General features: G+C 40.3%; 1 protein-coding gene and 1 long non-coding RNA gene across 2 annotated transcripts; both read right to left on the reverse strand.

The window, feature by feature from the left end:
- Positions 1-327: 327 nt before the first annotated feature.
- LOC138967590 (uncharacterized) lies at positions 328-5,729 on the reverse strand. The gene is made up of 2 exons (XR_011455994.1): positions 4,261-5,729; positions 328-3,933 (listed from the first exon to the last, which is right to left on the reverse strand). It is a non-coding gene; the product is annotated as an uncharacterized lncRNA (long non-coding RNA).
- A 237-nt stretch (positions 5,730-5,966) lies between these two features.
- LOC138967598 (uncharacterized) lies at positions 5,967-17,872 on the reverse strand. The gene is made up of 6 exons (XM_070340195.1): positions 17,806-17,872; positions 15,044-15,150; positions 14,351-14,567; positions 13,578-13,644; positions 9,441-9,517; positions 5,967-7,788 (listed from the first exon to the last, which is right to left on the reverse strand). The coding sequence occupies exons 2-6, from the start codon at positions 15,146-15,148 to the stop codon at positions 7,697-7,699; spliced, it is 558 nt and encodes a 185-aa protein (XP_070196296.1). The 5' UTR covers positions 15,149-15,150; positions 17,806-17,872; the 3' UTR covers positions 5,967-7,696.
- Between the last annotated feature and the right edge of the window lie 4,578 nt (positions 17,873-22,450).

Here is a 22,450-nt window from a genome sequence, read left to right on the forward strand (position 1 = left end):
TTCGGGCGCTTTCTTCGTTTTCCCTCGCTTCCATCTTTGAAAAAGACGCGATACGACTTTTCCAGACTTCAGAACAGAAGTGCCAAAGAGTGCTCGATATGGTCAGGCTACACACCACCGATTGATCAGCCTTGGAATCAGCTAAAATAGATCTGGGGAAAAAAACACATAGCAAATTTAAAAAGAGCACTCTGTCGCAACTTGTCGCAATTTCGCCTATCGCAAAATCGGCTTCCCTTGTCGCAAAAAAATGCGACAATGCGACAGGTGCCCACCCCTGACATGCATACACATACCCGCACTCAAAATACACCAAAGGAGAACAGATTATTTTTCACATGATTATCATAACACATTCATTTTTAGTTGTAACATTAGTTCAATAAATATTAAAATGTTAAAAAAAAAATGTACCGGGAAAATAAACACAAAAATAATCAAACATCAATCGGTGATTATCGCTCTCTCAAGCCAAACTTGCAGGACATGAGACATACGATTTTTCTGCCAATAGACGAATTCCAGGCAAAATATCTGTCAAGTTTTATGTGTGGAAGAGTTGTTTTCCCTTGCTTCCACAGAAACAACGAGGCAAGCCTACAATGTCACCTATAGCTTGCCTCAGTGTTTCTATGGAAACACAAGTAAAAAACAAAGGAAAGCATCTCTTCCACACCCCATAAAAACCAGAAAGAGGTATCACCCGAATTTGTCTATTGCCTCATTTCAAGCATTTTCAAAGCTCCAGATATCATGTTCTAATTTTTAAAAGCCAAAACACACTTTCCCAAAATATGGTTTGTCCCTTCCATAATCCCAAACTATTTTAATATGATCTTAACAGAACATGTACCAGACAAGTGCAACATTTTACAAAACACGTACAATATGCAGAAGATGAATAAATAAGTGAATAAATAAAATGTAAATCATAATTATGTCACATCTTCATCCCCAAGGCCACTTGATGTCAACACATTATTGCATCTGGAATGGCATTCAAAATAAAACGTGAGTCTGTACAAAGCAGGTGTCAAAGGCACAGTCCTTCCTATGTAAACGATACCGCTCACCTTTCAGATCTTGCCATAGAATAGACGTTTTCCAGAAATAACTCAGAATTTACAAGCGGAAGGGAGTTACGTCCCACCGCAGACAAACAGCGATTGTGGCTCATCATGGCAATTTTCCTTGTTTTTAAAAGGACAGTAAAATTTTGAGTCTTGAGTCAGTATTGCAGATTTTCGAGAAAAAAAGCATATCGATTAAACACTGCATAACATACACATCGGAGTCAGTTATTCGCTGCGATCGTGGCTTTAACTGGTCGACCGTGACTTTGTTTCCTGTTGAGTGTGAGAGGTTCTGTTAGCGGGGGCAACTCTTCCACAACGCTTGCAACTCCTGACAGAGTTATTTCCACAAATGTTGTATTTGCATAGGATCAGGCCGCCCCTCAGCGGAGACACATACTGAACATCAACAGTCTGGATGCTTTCTGGGTAGAGTGGAAACTGTATCAATTGATATCTCAAAAGTTTTAAGTTTTGTGTATCAATCGATATCTCACAAGTTTTAAGTTTTGTGTATCAATCGATATCTCAAAAGTTTTAAGTTTTGTGTATCAATCGATATCTCACAAGTTTTAAGTTTTGTGTATCAATCGATATCTCAAAAGTTTTAAGTTTTGTGTATCAATCGATATCTCACAAGTTTTAAGTTTTGTGTATCAATCGATATCTCAAAAGTTTTAAGTTTTGTGTATCAATCGATATCTCAAAAGTTTTAAGTTTTGTGTATCAATCGATATCTCACAAGTTTTAAGTTTTGTGTGAATATTTGTTTGTCTGTTCACTTAAAAGACCGTTGGGTCGAAATATCTGTGAATGTATTGTTTTGTCAATAACAAAGGTTCCAACAACCTACCTTTCTTGTTTTTTGATTCGAAAGCCACTACATGTAGTTTCAATGTGGGAAATTAATTCATAATAATTTCCAGCTGTACACAAGAAGGAATCAACTGATTTTAAGGCAGTGTCCAAGTGGATCTATGGTCTGATTTCATGTAAAATCCTGGCCAGATCTGAACAAAATTAGCAAGAAAAACTGTTTTTACAGCAAGGACTGTGCGTTTAGTTAGTCTGGACAATGTATCTCATGCAAAACACGTTGAAAACCATATATACCAACAACAAAAATGCATATTATAGGCATGTAAATACACAAACAACTTGAACATTGCTTTGTACATTGATAATGAAGTGGAATCGTGTCTCAGTTGCCATTTCAAAGTCCCTCCAAGAAAAGGTCATGCTCACACAATCAGCTGAGTGATGCAAGCTCATCTACAGAAATATAAACAGGTGTGAATAGACGAATTCCGAAATAACTGTTGGGTTTGTATGGCTTGTGAAAGAGTGAACGGCCTTGCTGTTTATTCGGACAAGCATTGGAGAAGCCAAACAAACATTGGAGAAGCCAATCACTAGCGAGGGGTGTGTCGTAAACACGTGGACAGGAGCTTGTGTGAAGTTATTTGTCAGAGGAAAAGCAAGGGCATTCACTCTTTCACAACCCATACAAACCCGACAGAGTTATTTCTGAACACTGTCTATTCCTTATGATGTCTTTATTTGTGTTCCATTTTTTCTTCTTCTGAATGCTGTTCAAATGGCTGTGAGTTCTTTTTTGGAAGATTCACAGAACAAAATCACTTTTAGTAAATTACTACCACTGGAATATCTGAAGTGAATTTGTCAAAGTAACTTGTTTCATTATCTTTTCTTTTACTTCTGAAGACTTTTGATCAAATCATAGCATTATCATTTGAATAAACTTACTCTTTAACAGCCACATCTACCGTACTTTCCGGGTTACAAGGCGCTACAGCGCACCCCCTTCTTTTTAAACAAAATTGTAATCCAGTCACCCATTGGGCGCAGGGGGCCGATAGGGCGCACCAAAATTAAAAAAGTATACCGGTAACAAACGGTCGAAGAATGAAAATAAGCTGCACATCAAAGGAAGAATACAGAGTGGAAATATGTGTGCTCTGTGTGTGCGGCGAGATCAAAGGCAGGTCCATTGTGATAGCTGGGTTGCCTTGTTTAGACACTGACCTTCTTCCCAGGGGTCAATGACCCAGTTTTTGCTATGAGAGGTGGTTCCCCTGTCATAGATCTGAGAGAGGAAACATTTCCTGCACCGGGGTCAGTGACCGAGTTTAACCTATGGGGCGGTCTCTTTGATGTCTTGAGAGGAAACTTGGCCAGGGTAGTACCTAGTAGCTGAAACATGCATTATCACAAGTTGTTTGACTGGTACTCAGGCGGTCTCTTTGATTTTTTTCGTATTTCATACACGGATTAGGCACTTCCTTATACAAGACGCAGGGGTCAAACTCGAGGAAAAAAGTCGCGCCTTATGACCCGGAAAGTACGGTAGGTTACTCCCCCCAAATGAATGTGTGGAGTATGAATTAAAAATGCATGATCCTCACAAAATAAGCCTATATGTACAGGTAAGTACAGCAACAATGGCAATTACTGACATGATAAGAGTACAGCATACACATGTTGATAAATATTTCAGAATGATTTGTACACCTTTGATGGAGATTGCACTAAGCCTGTACATAATACACACGCAGTTTACCATCAACACAATGGAACATGACTGGTACCAAATTCCACGCCTTAATTAAGGGATAATACCACAGGAAACAGCCCGTCAGATCGTTTCCAAAGTTATACTGTACCATAAGATACTGCGTTACAAATAATGCTACCACCCTACCTATTAAAACCTCTCAAAATGTGAGACAAACGGGTCTGAATAAGCAGGGGGTCTTAGAATGGGTGTAAATCTATGGAGGTAATGAGCAGTAATCTAACGTCTGTAATATTACCCCCACTTCTTCCTCCTTTTTAAGACCTTTCGTTTGTTTGTTTGTTTGTTTGCTTAACGCCCAGCCGACCACGAAGGGCCATATCAGGGCGGTGCTGCTTTGACATTTAACGTGCGCCACACACAAGACAGAAGTCGCAGCACAGGCTTCATGTCTCACCCAGTCACATTATTCTGACACCGGACCAACCAGTCCTAGCACTAACCCCATAATGCCAGACGCCAGGCGGAGCAGCCACTAGATTGCCAATTTCAAAGTCTTAGGTATGACCCGGCCGGGGTTTCGAACCCACGACCTCCCGATCACGGAGCGGACGCCTTACCACTAGGCCAACCGTGCCGGTTTTTTAAGACCTGATTGCACAGATTTGTGAAGGTCTTAAACTAATTAAAGAGGTGTTCCATTGTAATTCTATCACAGCCTGAAAGGATGAACGTTGCAGTTCTCAGATCTTTCTGGATTTTTTTTTAGTATATATCAGGGCCCAAGAAAAAAATGTCCTTGAAACATTCTCCTTGTATAACAGCTGCCAGGATTTGCCTTTAAAACTGCTAAATTTCATACATGTATTAATCAGTGCGTGTGGCTGTGTGTGTGTGTTTCTCTGTGTTTGTTTCACGGATGAAACGAGGGCAGGCAGCTGGTTTTGATAACTTAGAGGAGAGACAATCAATGCCAAGTGGCTTTCAGCTTGCTCCACACTTCCTGGAACAAACATATTTCACTTCTCTACTTCCTTTGGCTTGCACCCAATAAACTGGACACGCCTTGTGTGGATTTTTTTTCATTTTTTAAAAAGTAGGGGATGTGCATTCCACAGGGAAACCCCTTGAAAATACGGTCGGTAAATTTTATTTTCAGTGTTCTAATATCTCAAACAAATCATGAGACTGAGAGGAGTGATCGTACATTTCCAATATCTCACCTGTGCAGATGTGAAAACGCTTGAAAATAAATGGTGAAATTAACTGGTCATTCCTGCTGGCTTTGATTGTATATGACAGGTTTTCAAGTTGTGAAAGACTGTTGACTTCAGTTTGACCGGTTGCTGTATGAGTTATCCTTTCTTGTGGTCTCATTGCCTTCTGCTTTTATGACTCCAATGATGATACAGCAGAGAAGAAAACAAATACACTTACTAATCATTTTCTTCTGCAAAGATGACATGACAAAAATATCAGCTGGATGCTTTGATGATGTCAGAGTGTGTTGCTTATCATTTCCTGGCTACCACGACATAGAGGAAGTAAGCGAACAACATACATATGATTCATCACACATAACACGACACAAACAGCAGCTGAAGGGGGTTGTTCAAGAACCTGACCGACCCCCCACCCCCCTCTCCCAAACTGTTCAGCACAGCACGCTGTACAGTGGTACCTGTGGTGAAAAGATACCCTCGGCACCAATCAAAGTGTCCTATCATTGTTGGTGTCCTTCATAACGGGTACATTGTATATTTAAATTTCTTACTCAGTAGACAAAAGAACAACAGTGAAATCTCTCTCTCTCATTAGAGGGGCTTGGAATCGCAAGTACTTGTACCATCTACTGTACTGCCTCAACGCAAATAGGCCTGATCGTCAGATCACAGCAAAACTCGTGGACAGGGTTTGCATCGCTTGAGAGTGCAAGGAAGAACAGTAGATTAAACAGCCAATTTGTCACACATTCCTTCATTACCTCATTCCTATTTCCCATTGCCTCACTGATACTGTACAGTGCCCACAGATACTGTACAGTGCCCACAGATACTGTACAGTGCCTCACAGATACTGTACAGTGCCCACAGATACTGTACAGTGCCCACAGATACTGTACAGTGCCTCACAGATACTGTACAGTGCCCACAGATACTGTACAGTGCCCACAGATACTGTACAGTGCCCACAGATACTGTACAGTGCCCACAGATACTGTACAGTGCCCACAGATACTGTACAGTGCCCACAGATACTGTACAGTGCCCACAGATACTGTACAGTGCCCACAGATACTGTACAGTGCCCACAGATACTGTACAGTGCCCACAGATACTGTACAGTGTCCACAGATACTGTACAGTGCCCACAGATACTGTACAGTGCCCACAGATACTGTACAGTGCCCACAGATACTTACAGTGCCCACAGATACTGTACAGTGCCCACGGATACTGTACAGTGCCCACAGATACTGTACAGTGCCCACAGATACTGTACAGTGCCCACACCAAAACTGACAAGAGCATACACAATCAACGGCGGAGCATAAAGTTTCTTCAATCGGCCATTCCTTTTTTGCTTTGCTCCGCACAGGCACGGTATAGTGCCCACATGGAAACTGAGAACAAGCACATAAAATCTGGTGAAGAGCGCAACATGTCTTCATTCGCTCATTCCGTCTTTTTTGCCCCACAGGCACGGTATAGTGCCCACATGGAAACTGAGAACAAGCACATAAAATCTGGTGAAGAGCGCAAAATGTCTTCATTCGCTCATTCCGTCTTTTTTGCCCCACAGGCACGGTATAGTGCCCACATGGAAACTGAGAACAAGCACATAAAATCTAGCGCAGAGCGCAACATGTTTTCATTGGCTCACTCCTGCCCCACAGACACGGTATAGTACCCCCCATCAAATCTTCAAACAAGCATACAAAATCTCCAGTATAGTACCCCCCATCAAATCTTCAAACAAGCATACAAAATCTCCTGCTTCATCTTTTTCTCTTTCTTTCCACACAGTCAATGTCTTGTGTCCACATAGATAACGAGAACAAGCACATAAATAAAATAATCGGCAAAGTGCGACATTTTTCATTTGTTGATCCCTTTGTTGCTTCGCCCCGTACAGACACTGTACAGTGCCCGTATCAATACAAAAAACAAGAACTCAAAATCTATTTGTGCAGAGCACAAACTTTTCATTCTCTCATTCCATCTTCGCTGCGTCCCACCCAGACCCACATCAAAAGTAACCTTGAACAAGCACACTAACTATCGCAGGGGCAACATTCAGCATCTCCACAGAATCAGCAGCAAACTGGCCATGCAAGGAAGTGTTATGAGTTAATGCCCCTTGACACTGTGGTCTATTCTCCCTTGCATCCACCAGGGTATAACGTTGTGCGACTCTCTTCAGTGTCCGAACACCCGCGTGTGCACACAAGCGCACTAAAAAAGATCCCAAGCTCACAGCGAAAGTCTCAAGTCTTCGAAAACACGAAGACACGCATGCATCATCTCTCATGGGTATAACAGTGTGCAACTTTCTTTGGTGTAAACACCTGCATGTGCACACATAAAAAGATCCGAAGCTCACAGCGAAAGTCTCAGGACTTTGAAAACACAAAGACATGCATGCATCATCTCTCATGGGTATAACTTTGTGCGACTCTTTTCGGTGTCTGAACACCCCCGCGTGCACACATACGCACACAAAAAAAGATCCCAGCGAAAGTCTCCGGTCTTGGAAAACACAAAGACATGCATGCATCATCTCTCATTATCATGATCATACTTCAACAAGACAAGCCTAATGCTGGCGTGTCGACGAAGATAGCAGCAGTTGGCTTGTTCAAGTCGAAGTATCACACCATATTCTCAGCGTATTACCAACACCTGTCCAAATACAGGCCAACAGGTCTAAGAGGATGTTAAACTCTTAAAATAAGTCAGTCAGTCAGTCGGGCGTAACGGCACAGAAACAAGGCGATGCAGACAGCAATAGGGTCAACTAGGGTCAACTAGGGAGCTTGCCCCCCTCTCTCTCCTTGTGTTGTACAGGTACGACTGCCGGTCTGGGGTCAACTAGGGAGCTTGCCCCCCTCTCTCTCCTTGTGTTGTACAGGTACGACTGCCGGTCTGGGGTCGGGCAGTTTGAGATCGAATCCCACACCTGAAAAATGAATGTCACGAGTTCATGTACACATTTGTCCTTTATGACTTGACATAACTTGAACATTACCGTGGTTTGAGTTCAAATCAACCACCTGAAAAATGAATGTCACGAGTTCATGTACACATTTGTCCTTTATGACTTGACATAACTTGAACATTAACGTGGTTTGAGTTTAAATCAACCACCTGAAAAATGAATGTCACGAGTTCATGTACACATTTGTCCTTTATGACTTGACATAAGTTGAACATTAACGTGGTTTGAGTTTAAATCAACCACCTGAAAAATGAATGTCACGAGTTTATGTACACATTTTTCCTTTAAAGATTTGACATGACTTGAACATTAATGCGGTCTGAGGTCAAAACCAACATCTCAACATTTCATGTCATTACTTTATCTATAGACACTTTGTTTTCAGTAAAATTTGAATTTAAATGTAGTTTGACATTGCAACAGTTTAACTTTAATTCCAACACCTCCACAAACTTTTGTTTAATTAATTGAAATTGTAGGAATATAGCGCTAGCAAACCTCACTGGTCACCTCAAAATTTACAACAAGGAGTCTCTAATACAGTGGACCCCCCCTCCTTGCAAGACCAACACTGAGAAAATCAAATCTCAAGACAGATGGAGTCTCAAATGTTAAATTTTAGGAGGTTATGAACAAAAAATCCGAGAAAGCAGAGTCTTAAAAAAGGAAGAGGGGGATTGTGCTCCATAATGTGAAGATGCTTTTGGTCTCTCGAAGGAAATGTTCTGCTAAATGAACTACAGAGTTACATGAGCATAGAAATGCTTCCAACAATTATCATACAAGACTAACCTAGTTACATGTATTTTCCCCCTCTGTTTTATTTTGTTAAAATGTAACACTAAATAACACCCTCAACCCAACTTTAATCCCACCACATAATTTTCTTTGAATCACAAGTACATCACTATTTAATAGATTGATTGGTTAATTAGTAATTAGTGAGTCATTTACATAGATGAAAGCTGAGAAAGTTCACTGTACCAGGATGCAAAACAACCCTCAGCTATTTTAGGCGTTTGTATCTCATTTCCTTCCCAGTTTCTGTCAATCAGGAACGTTTGTATCTCATTTCCTTCTCAGTTTCTGTCAATCAGGAAATTTATCATGCAATCTATCAGGAAATCTGTTTTGTAATCAAGAATCCCAAACATCCCCTTGGGACTTTAACCCTACTAGTACTCTACAAATCAGTATCATCTCCAAACGAAATACTGCAAGAAATCATACTTTTGTTACACTATTGTAAGAGACTATATGCATCTCTTTTCTTTTATTTCTTCAGTAGTGTGAAAAAGAAGGGTCTTAAAATCAGAATTGTGCGTGTCTCAAAACAAAGTTTCCACTGTATAAACTGAAAAAGCATTATGGCACATCGCGTCTGTGAGAGTATCATGTATGGTGGAACCCCCCTTTTATTACCTCCCCCCCCCCCCCCCCCTCAATTGAAAACTGCCCCACTCTTTAGACCTTCTTTTCTCAGATTTTCTGTTCACGGCCTCTGTTATTTTAACTCCATGTTAAGACTAACTCTTTCTTAGGATATCGATTTCACAGACTTTTGAAGATCTTGAAAGAAGGGTTCCTCTATAAGTCAGTCAATTATCACTCACCTCTCTGATCCAAGTTCTTGAGGTCGGCCATCTCGTGTTTGAGGCGCAGTCGCAATATGTGCTGCATTAGTTCATACCTGTAAAGAACGAAATAGTCAGACTCTTTCTGTGCCTATACCAGCACATGTTTACCCTGCACAACTGCACTGCCTGTCATACAAATAACAAGGCAGATATGTTTACCCTGCACAACTGTACTGCCTGTCATACAAATAACAAGGCAGATATGTTTACCCTGCACAACTGCACTGCCTGTCATACAAATAACAAGGCAGATATGTTTACCCTGCACAACTGTACTGCCTGTCATACAAATAACAAGGCAGATATGTTTACCCTGCACAACTGCACTGCCTGTCATACAAATAACAAGGCAGATATGTTTACCCTGCACAACTGCACTGCCTGTCATACAAATAACAAGGCAGATATGTTTACCCTGCACAACTGCACTGCCTGTCATACAAATAACAAGGCAGATATGTTTACCCTGCACAACTGCACTGCCTGTCATACAAATAACAAGGCAGATATGTTTACCCTGCACAACTGTACTGCCTGTCATACAAATAACAAGGCAGATATGTTTACCCTGCACAACTGTACTGCCTGTCATACAAATAACAAGGCAGATATGTTTACCCTGCACAACTGCACTGCCTGTCATACAAATAACAAGGCAGATATGTTTGAGTGCATATCTTTGTAGTTAGACCATTTATTGTAAAACCAGTTACATATGAATGGAACTGGAAGGGCCATCCATTCCATTACTGTACCATATTCAGCAAACAGATTCATCACCAAGATATGCACTCAAACACATCTCATCACCAAGATATGCACTCAAACACATTTCATCACAAAGATATGCACTCAAACACATCTTCTTTGAAGACATGACCATGAGCTGTTGTTTTTATAAATATTTATTCATGTGTGTACATTTCATGTATAAGCAAATGGAAATAAAACAATAAAGTAGATGTGTACTGCCGGGCAGTACATACCCCAAGCGAAGTCGTCCATCTGTGTGTACATGATTCTCTCTCTCTCTCTCTCTCTCTCTCTCTCTCTCTCTCTCTCTCTCTCTCTCTCTCTCTCTCTCTCTCTCTCTCTCTCTCTCTCTTAAAATGTGTCATCGACTTGCTAATGCGGCAGGCTAATCATGACGTCAAATTGAAACTTCTTGAAGTCTCTCAGAAAGGGACATGAAAACCATGTGGGGGTTACTGGTTTGGGCTGAAAAAAAATCCAACTCCACCTAAAATTCAAGCGCCTATGGGGCTGAATTATGCAGCATAAATTGTGAAACATCAGGATATCTCACACTTTCAATTCTGCCATCATGTCAAATCTGACAACAAACCTACCCACAAAATGTCATAAATATCGGTGTAGAATTGAGACTTAACGGTTTTTAACTGCCAAAAATAAGTTTTTTTGACTGGAATAGTTTGTCTTGAAATTCAGTTTGGGACAACGGACCCACCCACTAAATTTCATAAAGATAGGTGAAAATTTAAATGTAACGGTTTTTAACTGCCAAAATTATGTTTTTCTTCTGGAAAAGTATGGAGTGAAAATCAGATAGGAAAACGAACCTACCCACAAAATTTCATAAATATCGATGAAGAATTGAGATTTAACGGTTTTTAACTGCCAAAAATAAGGTTTTTTGTCTGGAAAAGTATGTCTTAAAATTCAGTTTGGGACAACGGACCCACCCACTAAATTTCATAAAGATAGGTGAAGAATTGAAATTTAACGTTTTTTAACTGCCAAAATTATGTCTTTCTTCTGGAAAAGTATAGAGTGAAAATCAGTTGGGGACAACGAACCTACCCACAAAATTTCATAAATATCGGTGAAGAATTGAAATTTAACGGTTTTTAACTGCCAAAATTATGTTTTTCTTCTGGAAAAGTATGGAGTGAAAATAAGTTGGGGACAACAAACCTACCTTTAAAATTTCATAAGAATCAGTGAAGAAATAGGATTTAACGATTTTTTAACAGCCTTGACACTGAACATTTGATAAATCATTGGTGATGTCATCATAACCCAGTCGTTGTAGTTGTCGTCGTAGTTGTTGGTGTTGTTGTTGTCATGTTCGTTATCGTGATTGTTGTTGTTCTCGTGTTGTTGTTTTTGTTGTTGTTGTTGTTGTTGTTGTTGTCGTCGTCGATGTCATTTGTTGTTGTTGTTGTTATCGTCGTCGTCGTCGTCATCGTCATCGTCGTCGTTGTCAGAGGTTATTTCTAAAGATTTCATCCAAGCGGAGCGCGGGCGAAGCCCGCGCGTAGCGAGGTAGTTTTTTTTTTTCATCTCCCAGCACTGAAAATTTTTTTGCCAAGTGGTGTCTGTCTGTGAACATTGTTCTAGAATTCATCTTTGCTAAGAACAAGCTTGGAACAGCAAGAGTTCCAAGAACAAGATTAGAACAACTCATTACATCATTACCAGTACGTCATTTGTATTTAGAACACACTTTAGAAAAAAACTCTTCAGCTACAAACCAGTCACCCTCACATGTCGGAGGTGTTTGTCTAAACCACTTACTGAAATGTTTTGAGGTTTAATGACCATACACATGTTGAACCGGTGAGTGTCTTCCGCTGCTTAATTCGCAAATAACTATTTTATTAAAGTCCGCTTGAAACGCTCAAAGATGAAATTCCATGTTAAAAAGTGACAAAAGTTTCACATTTTCCCGTTGTAACAGCTTCCGATGATATTATATGAAAATTCTGATCCTCTGAGAGGATTCCCCGAAACAAAATCAGTTTGTACGCCTAATTTTAATAGAATTGTCCAAACAGTGTCGCTAATATTGTGCTAAAAGATGAATTCTAGAACAATGTTCACAGACAGACACCACTTGGCAAAAAAATTTTCAGTGCTGGGAGATGAAAAAAAAAACTACCTCGCTACGCGCGGGCTTTGCCCGCGCTCCGCTTGGATAAAACGCATCTTCCTAGTAATTTAATGAGAGGTAGTATAGATCATACTTTTTCACCTGAGGTTTAGAGTACCACACACAGATCAAACCAATGTGAAGAAAACCTGCACAGTGAGAGATGCTCAACATGTAATCTATGCACTTGAGCAGAGAAACCATTGCCACAAATGACAAAACCTAAACAAAGAATGAAACACGCCTCTGGCAGCTACTTACCAAAAAAACCAAATGAGGAGACATTATGCTGACATAACAGTATATTTGAAGATGCATATAGCCTAGTTTTGTATGTCTGATGTTATTTGATGTTGTTGTCTGATATTATTTGATGTTGTTGTCTGATGTTGTTGTCTGATGTTGTTGTCTGATGTTATTTGATGTTGCTGTCTGATGTTGTTGTCTGATGTTATTTGATGTTGCTGTCTGATGTTGTTGTCTGATGTTATTTGATGTTGCTGTCTGATGTTATTTGATGTTATTTGATGTTGTTGTCTGATGTTGTTGTCTGATGTTATTTGATGTTGTTGTCTGATGTTGTTGTCTGATGTTATTTGATGTTGCTGTCTGATGTTATTTGATGTTGCTGTCTGATGTTGTTGTCTGATGTTATTTGATGTTGTTGTCTGTTGTTGTCTGATGTTGTTGTCTGATGTTATTTGATGTTGCTGTCTGATGTTGTCTGTTATTTGATGTTGCTGTCTGATGTTGTTGTCTGATGTTGTTGTCTGATGTTGTTGTCTGATGTTGCTGTCTGATGTTATTTGATGTTGCTGTCTGATGTTGTTGTCTGATGTTGTCTGATGTTGCTGTCTGATGTTATTTGATGTTGTTGTCTGATGTTGTTGTCTGATGTTGTTGTCTGATGTTATTTGATGTTGTTGTCTGATGTTGTTGTCTGATGTTGTTGTCTGATGTTATTTGATGTTGTTGTCTGATGTTGTTGTCTGATGTTGCTGTCTGATGTTGCTGTCTGATGTTATTTGATGTTGTTGTCTGATGTTGTTGTCTGATGTTGTCGTGTACCAAAAAGAATTAAAAACGTGTTGACACAAACATCAAACAAAAAACATTATGTGACAAAACAATAATCATTTCAACACAAATCAAGGTGTGATTTCATCAGTAAATCCTCCACAAACTTGAAACTGAAGTGGATGTTCTACAGTAAACCTCACCTGTGTTCTACGTTAGTGATTCCGATCTTTTCAAGTTTGATGTCATTCATACGTATCAAGGTCCGACCTGTAAATGAATTAAAATCACAGTTGACTGCCTGTCAAAAGCTTTGCATCTTGCACAAGCTGTGTACAAAAGCTCTAACTTTTAAAACCGACTAACAATTGTCTATTCTGTTTTATCAATGTTATTGAAACAAAGCAAAAACAAAACATCTCTTGTAGATCCCCTGACTGTTATGTTGAACGTAAAAACAAACTGCATCCTAATTTTCTCAAGTACACTAATCACTAATGTATCATTCAGCTTGCCCAGTAAGAACTGCTTCTTTCAGATACTAAATCAAGCAACCAGTTTCTTAGAGAACGTCAGATGAAAAAATAACAACAACAAAACTAACATAATTTGAAACAACTCAATGATCGGTATACTGTACTACCCAATCATTGAAAACAAAACATCAATTGATACAGTGGAACCCCCCCTTTTAAGACCTCCAAAAATCTGAATAAAAGCCGGTCTTAAAAAAGAGTGACTCCGAAATTTAAAATGGGGTTAAGTTTACAAATTACAGGGGTTATGAAGAGAAAATCTAATAAAACAGGATCTTAAAAGACAGGGAGTTTTTAATGGGTGTGTTTGTGTGTGCGTGTGTGTGTGTGTGTGTGTGTGTGTGTGTGTGTGTGTGTGTGTGTGTGTGTGTGTGTGTGTGTGTGTGTGTGTGTGTGTGTGTGTGTGTGTTAAAAGGGGGTTCCACCGTTATCACACCAACCTCCAACATCATGTTCCGTCAAGAGATCTCCGTATAGTTGGTAGCAGAGGCCCCCGTGTTTCCGCCACCATTTGTTGACGTCAGCGGAGGTCCAGAAATACAGAGGTTTGGGTTTTCCCTTCAGCACCTTCCGCGGAGCTCCGGAGGCAGCAGCGCCCCCTGTTGAGCATGCACTTCCGGTGCTGCTGACGCTCTCTTTACCCGGTGGTTGAAGCGTCTACAGGAGGAAAAAGGAAAAGGCGTGGGAAATGGGGTAGAGCGATCAATGCAATTTCACTGCCTATGATTCTGATCGCTGGATTCTTTGTTCACAACATAATTTAACTTTGTGGAAACACGGATTGATTGAAATAAAAAGTAACTATTTGTATTCTGTGTTTTCAAGCCTACTTACAGCTCATTAAGTAAATTAAAAAAAAGATTAAAAACAAACAGTTGTAACAAATTTATAACATTACCGTTACAGATTAAAATGTCTTTCACACCAATCACAGGTTTTGTGAGTCTGTGTGTGTGTGGACAGGTATTCCATGCGTATGTTACAATGTATTTACATTTTCAAGTGCATGCTGCCATATTATGCATCCTTGCAAATTATGTAAAGTGCTCTTTGCCTAATTGTCAAAAAGAATCAAACAGGGAAAATTCTGCATCGTTCCCTGAATTAAAGACAGCTAGTGAAGAAACACTCACATCCTGAGGTGGTGGTTGCTCTGGTAACGCAATCTGCACCTGTGGCTGGACACCTGTGGAACCGCCCCCTCCCTCTCCCCCACCTTCTGCTCCTTCAGTCTCCATCACTGCAATGTTGTCACTTTCAAGTTATGTCAGATCACACACACAAACAGAGGACTGCAATATTCAGTAACTCACATATAATGTCAGATCACACACACAGAGGACTGCAATATTCAGTAACTCACATATTATGTCAGATCACACACACAAACAGAGGACTGCAATATTCAGTAACTCACATATTATGTCAGATCACACACACAAACAGAGGACTGCAATGTTCATATATATATAGTCACTTTTAAGTTATGTCACTTTTGTCAGATCCCACACACAAACACATGACTGCAATGATCAGTCACTTTTAAGCCATGTCAGATCACACACACACAAACACACGACTACAATATTCAGTCACTTTGAAGTTATGTCAGCTCAAACACACGACTACAATATTCAGTCACTTTGAAGTTATGTCAGCTCACACACACAAACAGAGGGCTTGTCCAAAATACCAAGTGGCACAGCAAGCTCACTTTGCAACAAACTGTGACAGCAGATTTTGTAACTATAGTTCCTTTCTGCCTTCATCCCACACACAGCATTATATGTCAGTATTGTCTAAGGGAATTTTTAATGGGATTGCTTCCCTTGCTCTCTCTCTCTATCATGGCCGTTTGCTAATAAACCCATACCATCGAACACGTGAGTTGTGAGTTCGATATGGTGTCAGAAGTGGGATATATATAATATACAAATTATTTTCCTCCTTTTATACTCTAAGTGTAATAGAAAGATTGCTCTGTCTTTTTGCTCTGGTTTAAGAAAGCAAAAGAGGAAGCACCTGCCACTCGTGCCTCAGGTACTGTCAAAAATCAGCTCATCCTCCTTCCCCTCTTCCTCAAACTCCATTTCAATCATCCATCCCATCCTGAACTCAGGTCAAAATGAGTTACTTCCCTTCGGGTCTCATTTATCCCTGACAGGATGCCTTGGTTTTCTTTCTGTGGGTAAAAAATCGATTTTTTTACTTATTTAGAGCTTTTCGTAATGTGTTAATGTTATTGATATAAGCAGATTCGCGATCGTCGATAATGATTTTTCATGGTGTTGTGTAATTTTTAAATTACAAAGGAATTGATGACAGTTTCAGGTGAGCTATCTTTCGCGGGTGTATTTACTGTGCAAACAACTCTAAATATTGCAAAAGTGTCACGTGATAACCAACTTTGGCTACGAAGCAGACGATACTTTTTTCCGTAACCAGTTGGGAGTGATGCAACAAAATCCCGGTCTCCTTCCCACAGCAGTCTCAACATTTCAACTTGTTTTAACCTTAGAACGATGTCTTTATCATAACTGTGAAGAACAGAACAGAGATCACTGTCCAGGGCTCGACAATAACGAATGCCCGACAGCCCGGGGCAAGCGTTTGAACCTGTCGGGCAAGTAAACCTTATGACCAGCTGCCCGACGGGGCAAGTGACAATATATCAGTGAAAATCTGAAAACTGAGAAGCACAGTTCAAAATGGCTTCGCAGTCGTCGATGTTTTCCTTTTTAACAACTTCAAAGCGACGTGTAGATGACACAGACGATGATTCGAAACGAAAATCCCAGAAGAAGGCATTCGAGGCCTGTCGTGACCGGAAATTCCTCTCATCTTGGCTTACGGAATTCCCGTGGGTAAAATACGACCACGAAAAGTGTCTGATGTTCTGCAAGGTAAGGATTTTAACGTTCCCCATGTCCACCGCTAGCTGTGAGAGAGGTTTCTTGTGCATGAAACGTGTTATGAGTGACTGGCGTTCAAGCCTGAACACAGAGACTCTGTCCATGCTCATGTACTTGAGCATTGAAGGGCCAGAACCTGATGGCTACAACTCGGCTCTTGCTGTTCAAAGGTAGTGGGAAGAGGGAGAGAGAGCAAGAAGACCAACGTAGTCGTTAAGCAATGATAATAAATAAATACCTTCACTTGTTGAAAGAAAGAAATGCTTGCAAAACATCTTTGAGCAAAAGAGTCAGTGTGTTACTGTTTGCGTTACTCCGTTTTATTGTTTTATATCTCATTCTCTATTTAGTTTATTGTGGCAAGTAAAAAAAAAATGGGGCAAGTAGTTTTGATGTGTACTTGCCCGACAGGGCAAGTTGTCAGAAAAGTTAATGTCAAGGCCTGCTGTCGAAGTCGGCCAATCTGCAATCATTTTCGTCTCAGTTGGGAGATAACTCTGTATACTTGTTTTGATAGATTCCGCGCAGTAATCATGCATCCTGTCAGAGACCATGAGTGATAGCGTGGACCGATGATTATCAGAATGTCATCCATCCATCCACACACCCCCCCCCCCCCCCCCTCCTCCACCACCACCACCACCATGGTGTGACGACCTATGAAGTCTCCCAGATCTGCCTCTTTCATTGACATTTCTTTCCAATGTCCGTGAATGTGCAACAATAACATTTCACGAACAATGTACGGCTGCCAGGAAACTACAGAACACAACCATTCAACCGAACGAGGGTTTTCTTCGCAATAATAATTCACAATGCTAATCGGGTGTCTTCAATCTCTACCACTAGTCTAATCGCAATCAACGTTCTTAGTTTTACAGCTAACCTGCATTGTGCGCATTGCAGTAATTTGACTTTTGATCTAGTGTGACATATGTACAGCTGTTACAAACGCAGACATCTAGGCTTGAACCTTCACCTACCTAGAGAAGAAGCACCTGCACTTCCATTTTGTACCGGATGTAAACACGCCTCCTTTGGTCACCAAGGTACGCAACTCTGACACAGTTCTCTCAAAAACGAAAGTAAAAGTTGCTGCGTGTGATCATGAGAAAACTAACATCAATGACTTTGTAGCAATCGGCCTAATTACGGTTTCGGTTGCTTTGAATGCTGAACAAAAAGAAGATTTTGATTTGTGTGTGTGTGTGTGTGTGTGTGTGCATGTGTGTGTGTGTGTGTGTGTGTGTGAATCAGTGTGTGCGTGTCAGTATGCCGGTGTGTGTGTGTGTGTGTGTGTGTGTGTGTGTGTGTGTGTGTGTGTGTGTGTGTGTGTGTGTGTGTGTGTGTGTGTGTGAAAGATCTGTGTCACACACAGTTCGTTCAATAGACAAAACACGTTATTATTATTATTATTATTATGGAAAGCTTATATAGCGCGAACCACAACTGTGCTCTCCGCGCTTTACATATTAATTTCTGCCGTTTGAAATGGAATTTTTTTTACAGACAGACAGACAGACAAACAGACATTTTTTTTACACACAATATATAACGCATTCACATCGACCAGCAAACTTCAAGCCAATTAGGCGAACATTCACCTGTCACGGCCTATTATTCCAAGTCAAACGGGTATTTGGTGGACATTTTTATCTATGCCTATACAATTTTGCCAGGAAAGACCCTTTTGTCAATCGTGGGATCTTTAACGTGCACACCCCAATGTAGTGTACACGAAGGGACCTCGGTTTTTTTGTCTCATCCGAAAGACTAGCACTTGAACCCACCACCTAGGTTAGGAAAGGGGGGAGAAAATTGCGGCCTGACCCAGGGTCGAACACGCAACCTCTCGCTTCCGAGCGCAAGTGCGTTACCACTCGGCCACCCAGTACGTTGAGGTAGAGGGTGGTGAACTTTATTCGTGGTTCACTGGGACATTTCAGGCATCATGACGACAACCATGAAGACAGACATCGCCTTGACAAGTCGGTGAGACGATCGCCTTAGGCTTTACGAAATACTCTCGTCTTGCCTCCTTGGTCGCTGCAGAGATCTAATCTGAACTCAACATACTTCCCAGTCCAAGTTCTTTATACCCATGGACACTTGAACCTTCGCCAGTCCGGGTTATAGACTACACACGGAAGACATCGTGGGGCCGTACGGACCCATGCTTCTCAAAGATGTACGCGGCTTTTTCCTTCTTTGAGACACATGGGTCCGCACGGCCCCACGATGTTTGTAGTCTAAAGTTTGACTCTCTTTTTTATCACTTCTCGATGAAATTTTAGGACATGAGCTTGTTAGGTGTCTGATGCATTCTTAAAAGCTCATTAAAAAGTTCCAACTAGTTTGAGAGATATTTGCAATTAAACACCCTTCTGGGTCCACACGGACCCACGACCACCGACGAAGGTTTAAGGCAATAATAACCCTATCAAACAACCATGCTCCTTGGCTATCAGAATTGTCGGTCCTAAGTCGATAATATGACATATGCTCACGGAGACAAGCTTTACACTCTGAGTCTACAAATATAGGCGTTGTTGGGATGCTTGTTATGCTTCCTGTCAACTGAGGCATTTCATCAAACCAACCAAACAAATATACCATTTGCCTATCGGATTGTTCAGCCCGAGCAGGGATGTTGCCAGAGACCAAGGCATTTTATCACCCCTTTTAGTGGCAAAGAGCTATTTAACAGTTGTCTATTTTATTTGATCAATGTTGAAACATTTGACAAATGCACAGCATGCAGTGTTTGGACCTGAACTGTGCTGGGAATGCAAGACAAGACTGATTAGACAGAAAACAAAATGGTGTGACCAGCCTGAGTTTGCTAGGCTGTACTGAGAATCTTAAGTCAGGTCAGTATCGATCGCATTTTACTATCATATTCTAGACCTCTGTGCTTTTACGGATCAGTCTAGCGTGTCGACAAAGCCCTTGCAAATACTGATAGAAACATTCGATTATGATGGAGTTCGGATACACATATGCGGGGAAATAAATACACATGCCTTGAAAACTACATGTGTTGCTCTGTTTCTTAACAATAGCAATAGCAATTAACAAGGACTTTATTATCCATTAAAATGATTACATTAAAAGGTCTCACAACCATGTTTAAATATATACTTCTTTTTTTAGTAACGGATTGTAAAGAAATTAAAAACTAAAACAAAACACCGAATTTACATTACATTTCAAGTGCTGATTCCTTCTGTCTTCAGTTACAGGATTCTTACTGTCTGCAGTTACAGGATTCTTTCTGTCTTCAGTTACAGGATTCTTACTGTCTTCAGTTACAGGATTCTTACTGTCTTCAGTTACAGAGTCACAATTTCGAAAGTAAACAGTAACAGTATGCAAATCAAGTTCTGATTCAATATATCTGTTGGCAACATGGGGAAGGCGGGAAGGGGGGGAATTTGTGGCCTGTGTGTGTGTGTGTGTGTGTGTGTGTGTGTGTTTGTGTGTGTGTGTGTGTGATCGTGCGTGTGTGTGTGTGTGTGTGCCGCGTGCGTGCTTGCTTGTGTGTGTGCGTGCCTGCGTATGCGCGTGCTTGCGTGTGCCTGTCTGCCTGCATGATAGCGTGTCTGCGCACGGTGACACTGACCGTGTCCGCGTCAGTGTGTGTGTGTGTGTGTTTCTGTGCGTCTGTGTCTGTTAACCGAGAGAAAAAAGCCTCTTTCACACCGGCTTAACTCAGTGTCCTGTGTCAACAGTTGATGAGTGATTGGACTTGTCTGGCGTGAGTCAGAAGCAAGGGTGGGGGAGGGGTGGGTGTGTTGGGTGCGGTAGAGGTATAGGGAGGACAAAAGGAATACTTAACTTACCTTGTGAAGCAGCCGTGTATTGCAGTTAGTCAGCATGCAGTGTGTTAACCTAGGGATTTCAGTGACGGGTACACGCTAACCGGAGGTAACACCTGTCGCATCGGGGAGACCGTGAAAAGGCTCTCAACCCACCTGCATTGATTTTCTGCAGTGGATTGTACCGAACTAGAGGGCTCAAGGCAAACCACAGGCACCTGAATTCTCCCCTTTTGAACGTAAATCTTGTACATTCTTTCCGGTCTGTCTCTTGAGTGCATTGACAAGTTCAAGTTCAAGTTTTTACAGGTCCATAACCCATGGGGGCATTTTGAACAATAAATACAATCAATACAATCATGATATATGCTAATATAATAAACTATAAAAAAAATTTAAAAAAAGAAGTTATGAAAAGCTGTTACAAATTCTATTAATAAAGTCCAAAATATTCTTTAGCAATTTCTTTTTCTCAGTAGCTAACAACTTTTTGAATTTAAGTGCATTAGGTTTTTTCCAATAGTAAGGTGGTAACAACTCAGCTCTTTCTTCCTTGAAAAAATCACAGACAAATAAATAATGGAATTCATCACTTATGTCTTGTGATACACATTTGGTGCAAGTTCTTTCTGACCTCGGGATGTTAAGATAACGTTCTTTCTGTACAGGCAAATTGTTGTTTAATGTTCTAAACTTCATCATTGAAACACATTGCTGATATGGCAGGTGTGTGACATAGTCTTCACATGCAAAAATATCGTTAAACATTCGATAATTCCAAAACATATTTTTTGTTCCAATTTCTGTAAACATTTTATGGATATACTGGTCATACAAGCTTCTTTTTACTTTCTGTTTAAACCATGCGCTTGAGTATTGAACATTTTCTTGAAAAGTCCAAAGGCCAGAGAGACCAATTTCATTTAAGGTTTTTTCAATAAAACATAAATAATTAGATTCAATCATCTTGTTGATATACAATTTATAAGTAAAGCAATACACAATACTTGATAATTTATTTTTATGAATAGGACTAATCAATATACCAATAGCAAAGCATTCTACATTTCATATTAACATCTAGTGGATATCTTCCAAGTTCACCAAATATCATAGCATTTGGAGTTGATTTTTTTAGTTTGAAAACAATTTTATAAAAACGCAATTGAAGTTTAATAGCAAGTTCACAGGAACCAAAACCCCATACTTCACATCCGTATAGTAAAATTGGAGCAATCATTTTATCGAACAGGTCAACTTGTATGTCCACAGGCAGTGACAATTGTCTACAAGTACGCAAAAGAACAAACATTGCCCTTGAGGCACGATCATATAGATTCTTCTGTTCGACTGAAAATTTATTATTATAATTAATCTTAATGCCCAAGTACATTACATCAAACACTACTTCGATTAAATTGCCATTATACGTAAACAATGGTTTATTTCTAATTTTACCTCTGGAAAAAACAGTATTCGTGCATTTTGTTCAAACATTCTTGTAGGTATTTTTCAGACTCTGAGCAGATCATAGTATCATCCGCATACAGTAATAAAAACATTTGAAACAAAGCATTTACATCAGTATCATCCATTCCAACCACAACAGCCTCTCTTGACATAGATTGTAAACCATTACAAGGCTTTAGATCATTTAAAAATAGAGCAAAAAACAGCGGTGACAGGTTTTCCCCTTGTTTAACTCCACACAAATTGGGAAAATATCCAGAACACTCACTATTAACTTTAACCCAAGACTTGGCATTTTCGTACATATTTCTTACAGTTTTTAAAAACTTCCCATTAACAT

This window comes from Littorina saxatilis, linkage group LG5 (genome assembly GCF_037325665.1).
Source record: "Littorina saxatilis isolate snail1 linkage group LG5, US_GU_Lsax_2.0, whole genome shotgun sequence".
Lineage (NCBI taxonomy): Eukaryota > Metazoa > Mollusca > Gastropoda > Littorinimorpha > Littorinidae > Littorina > Littorina saxatilis.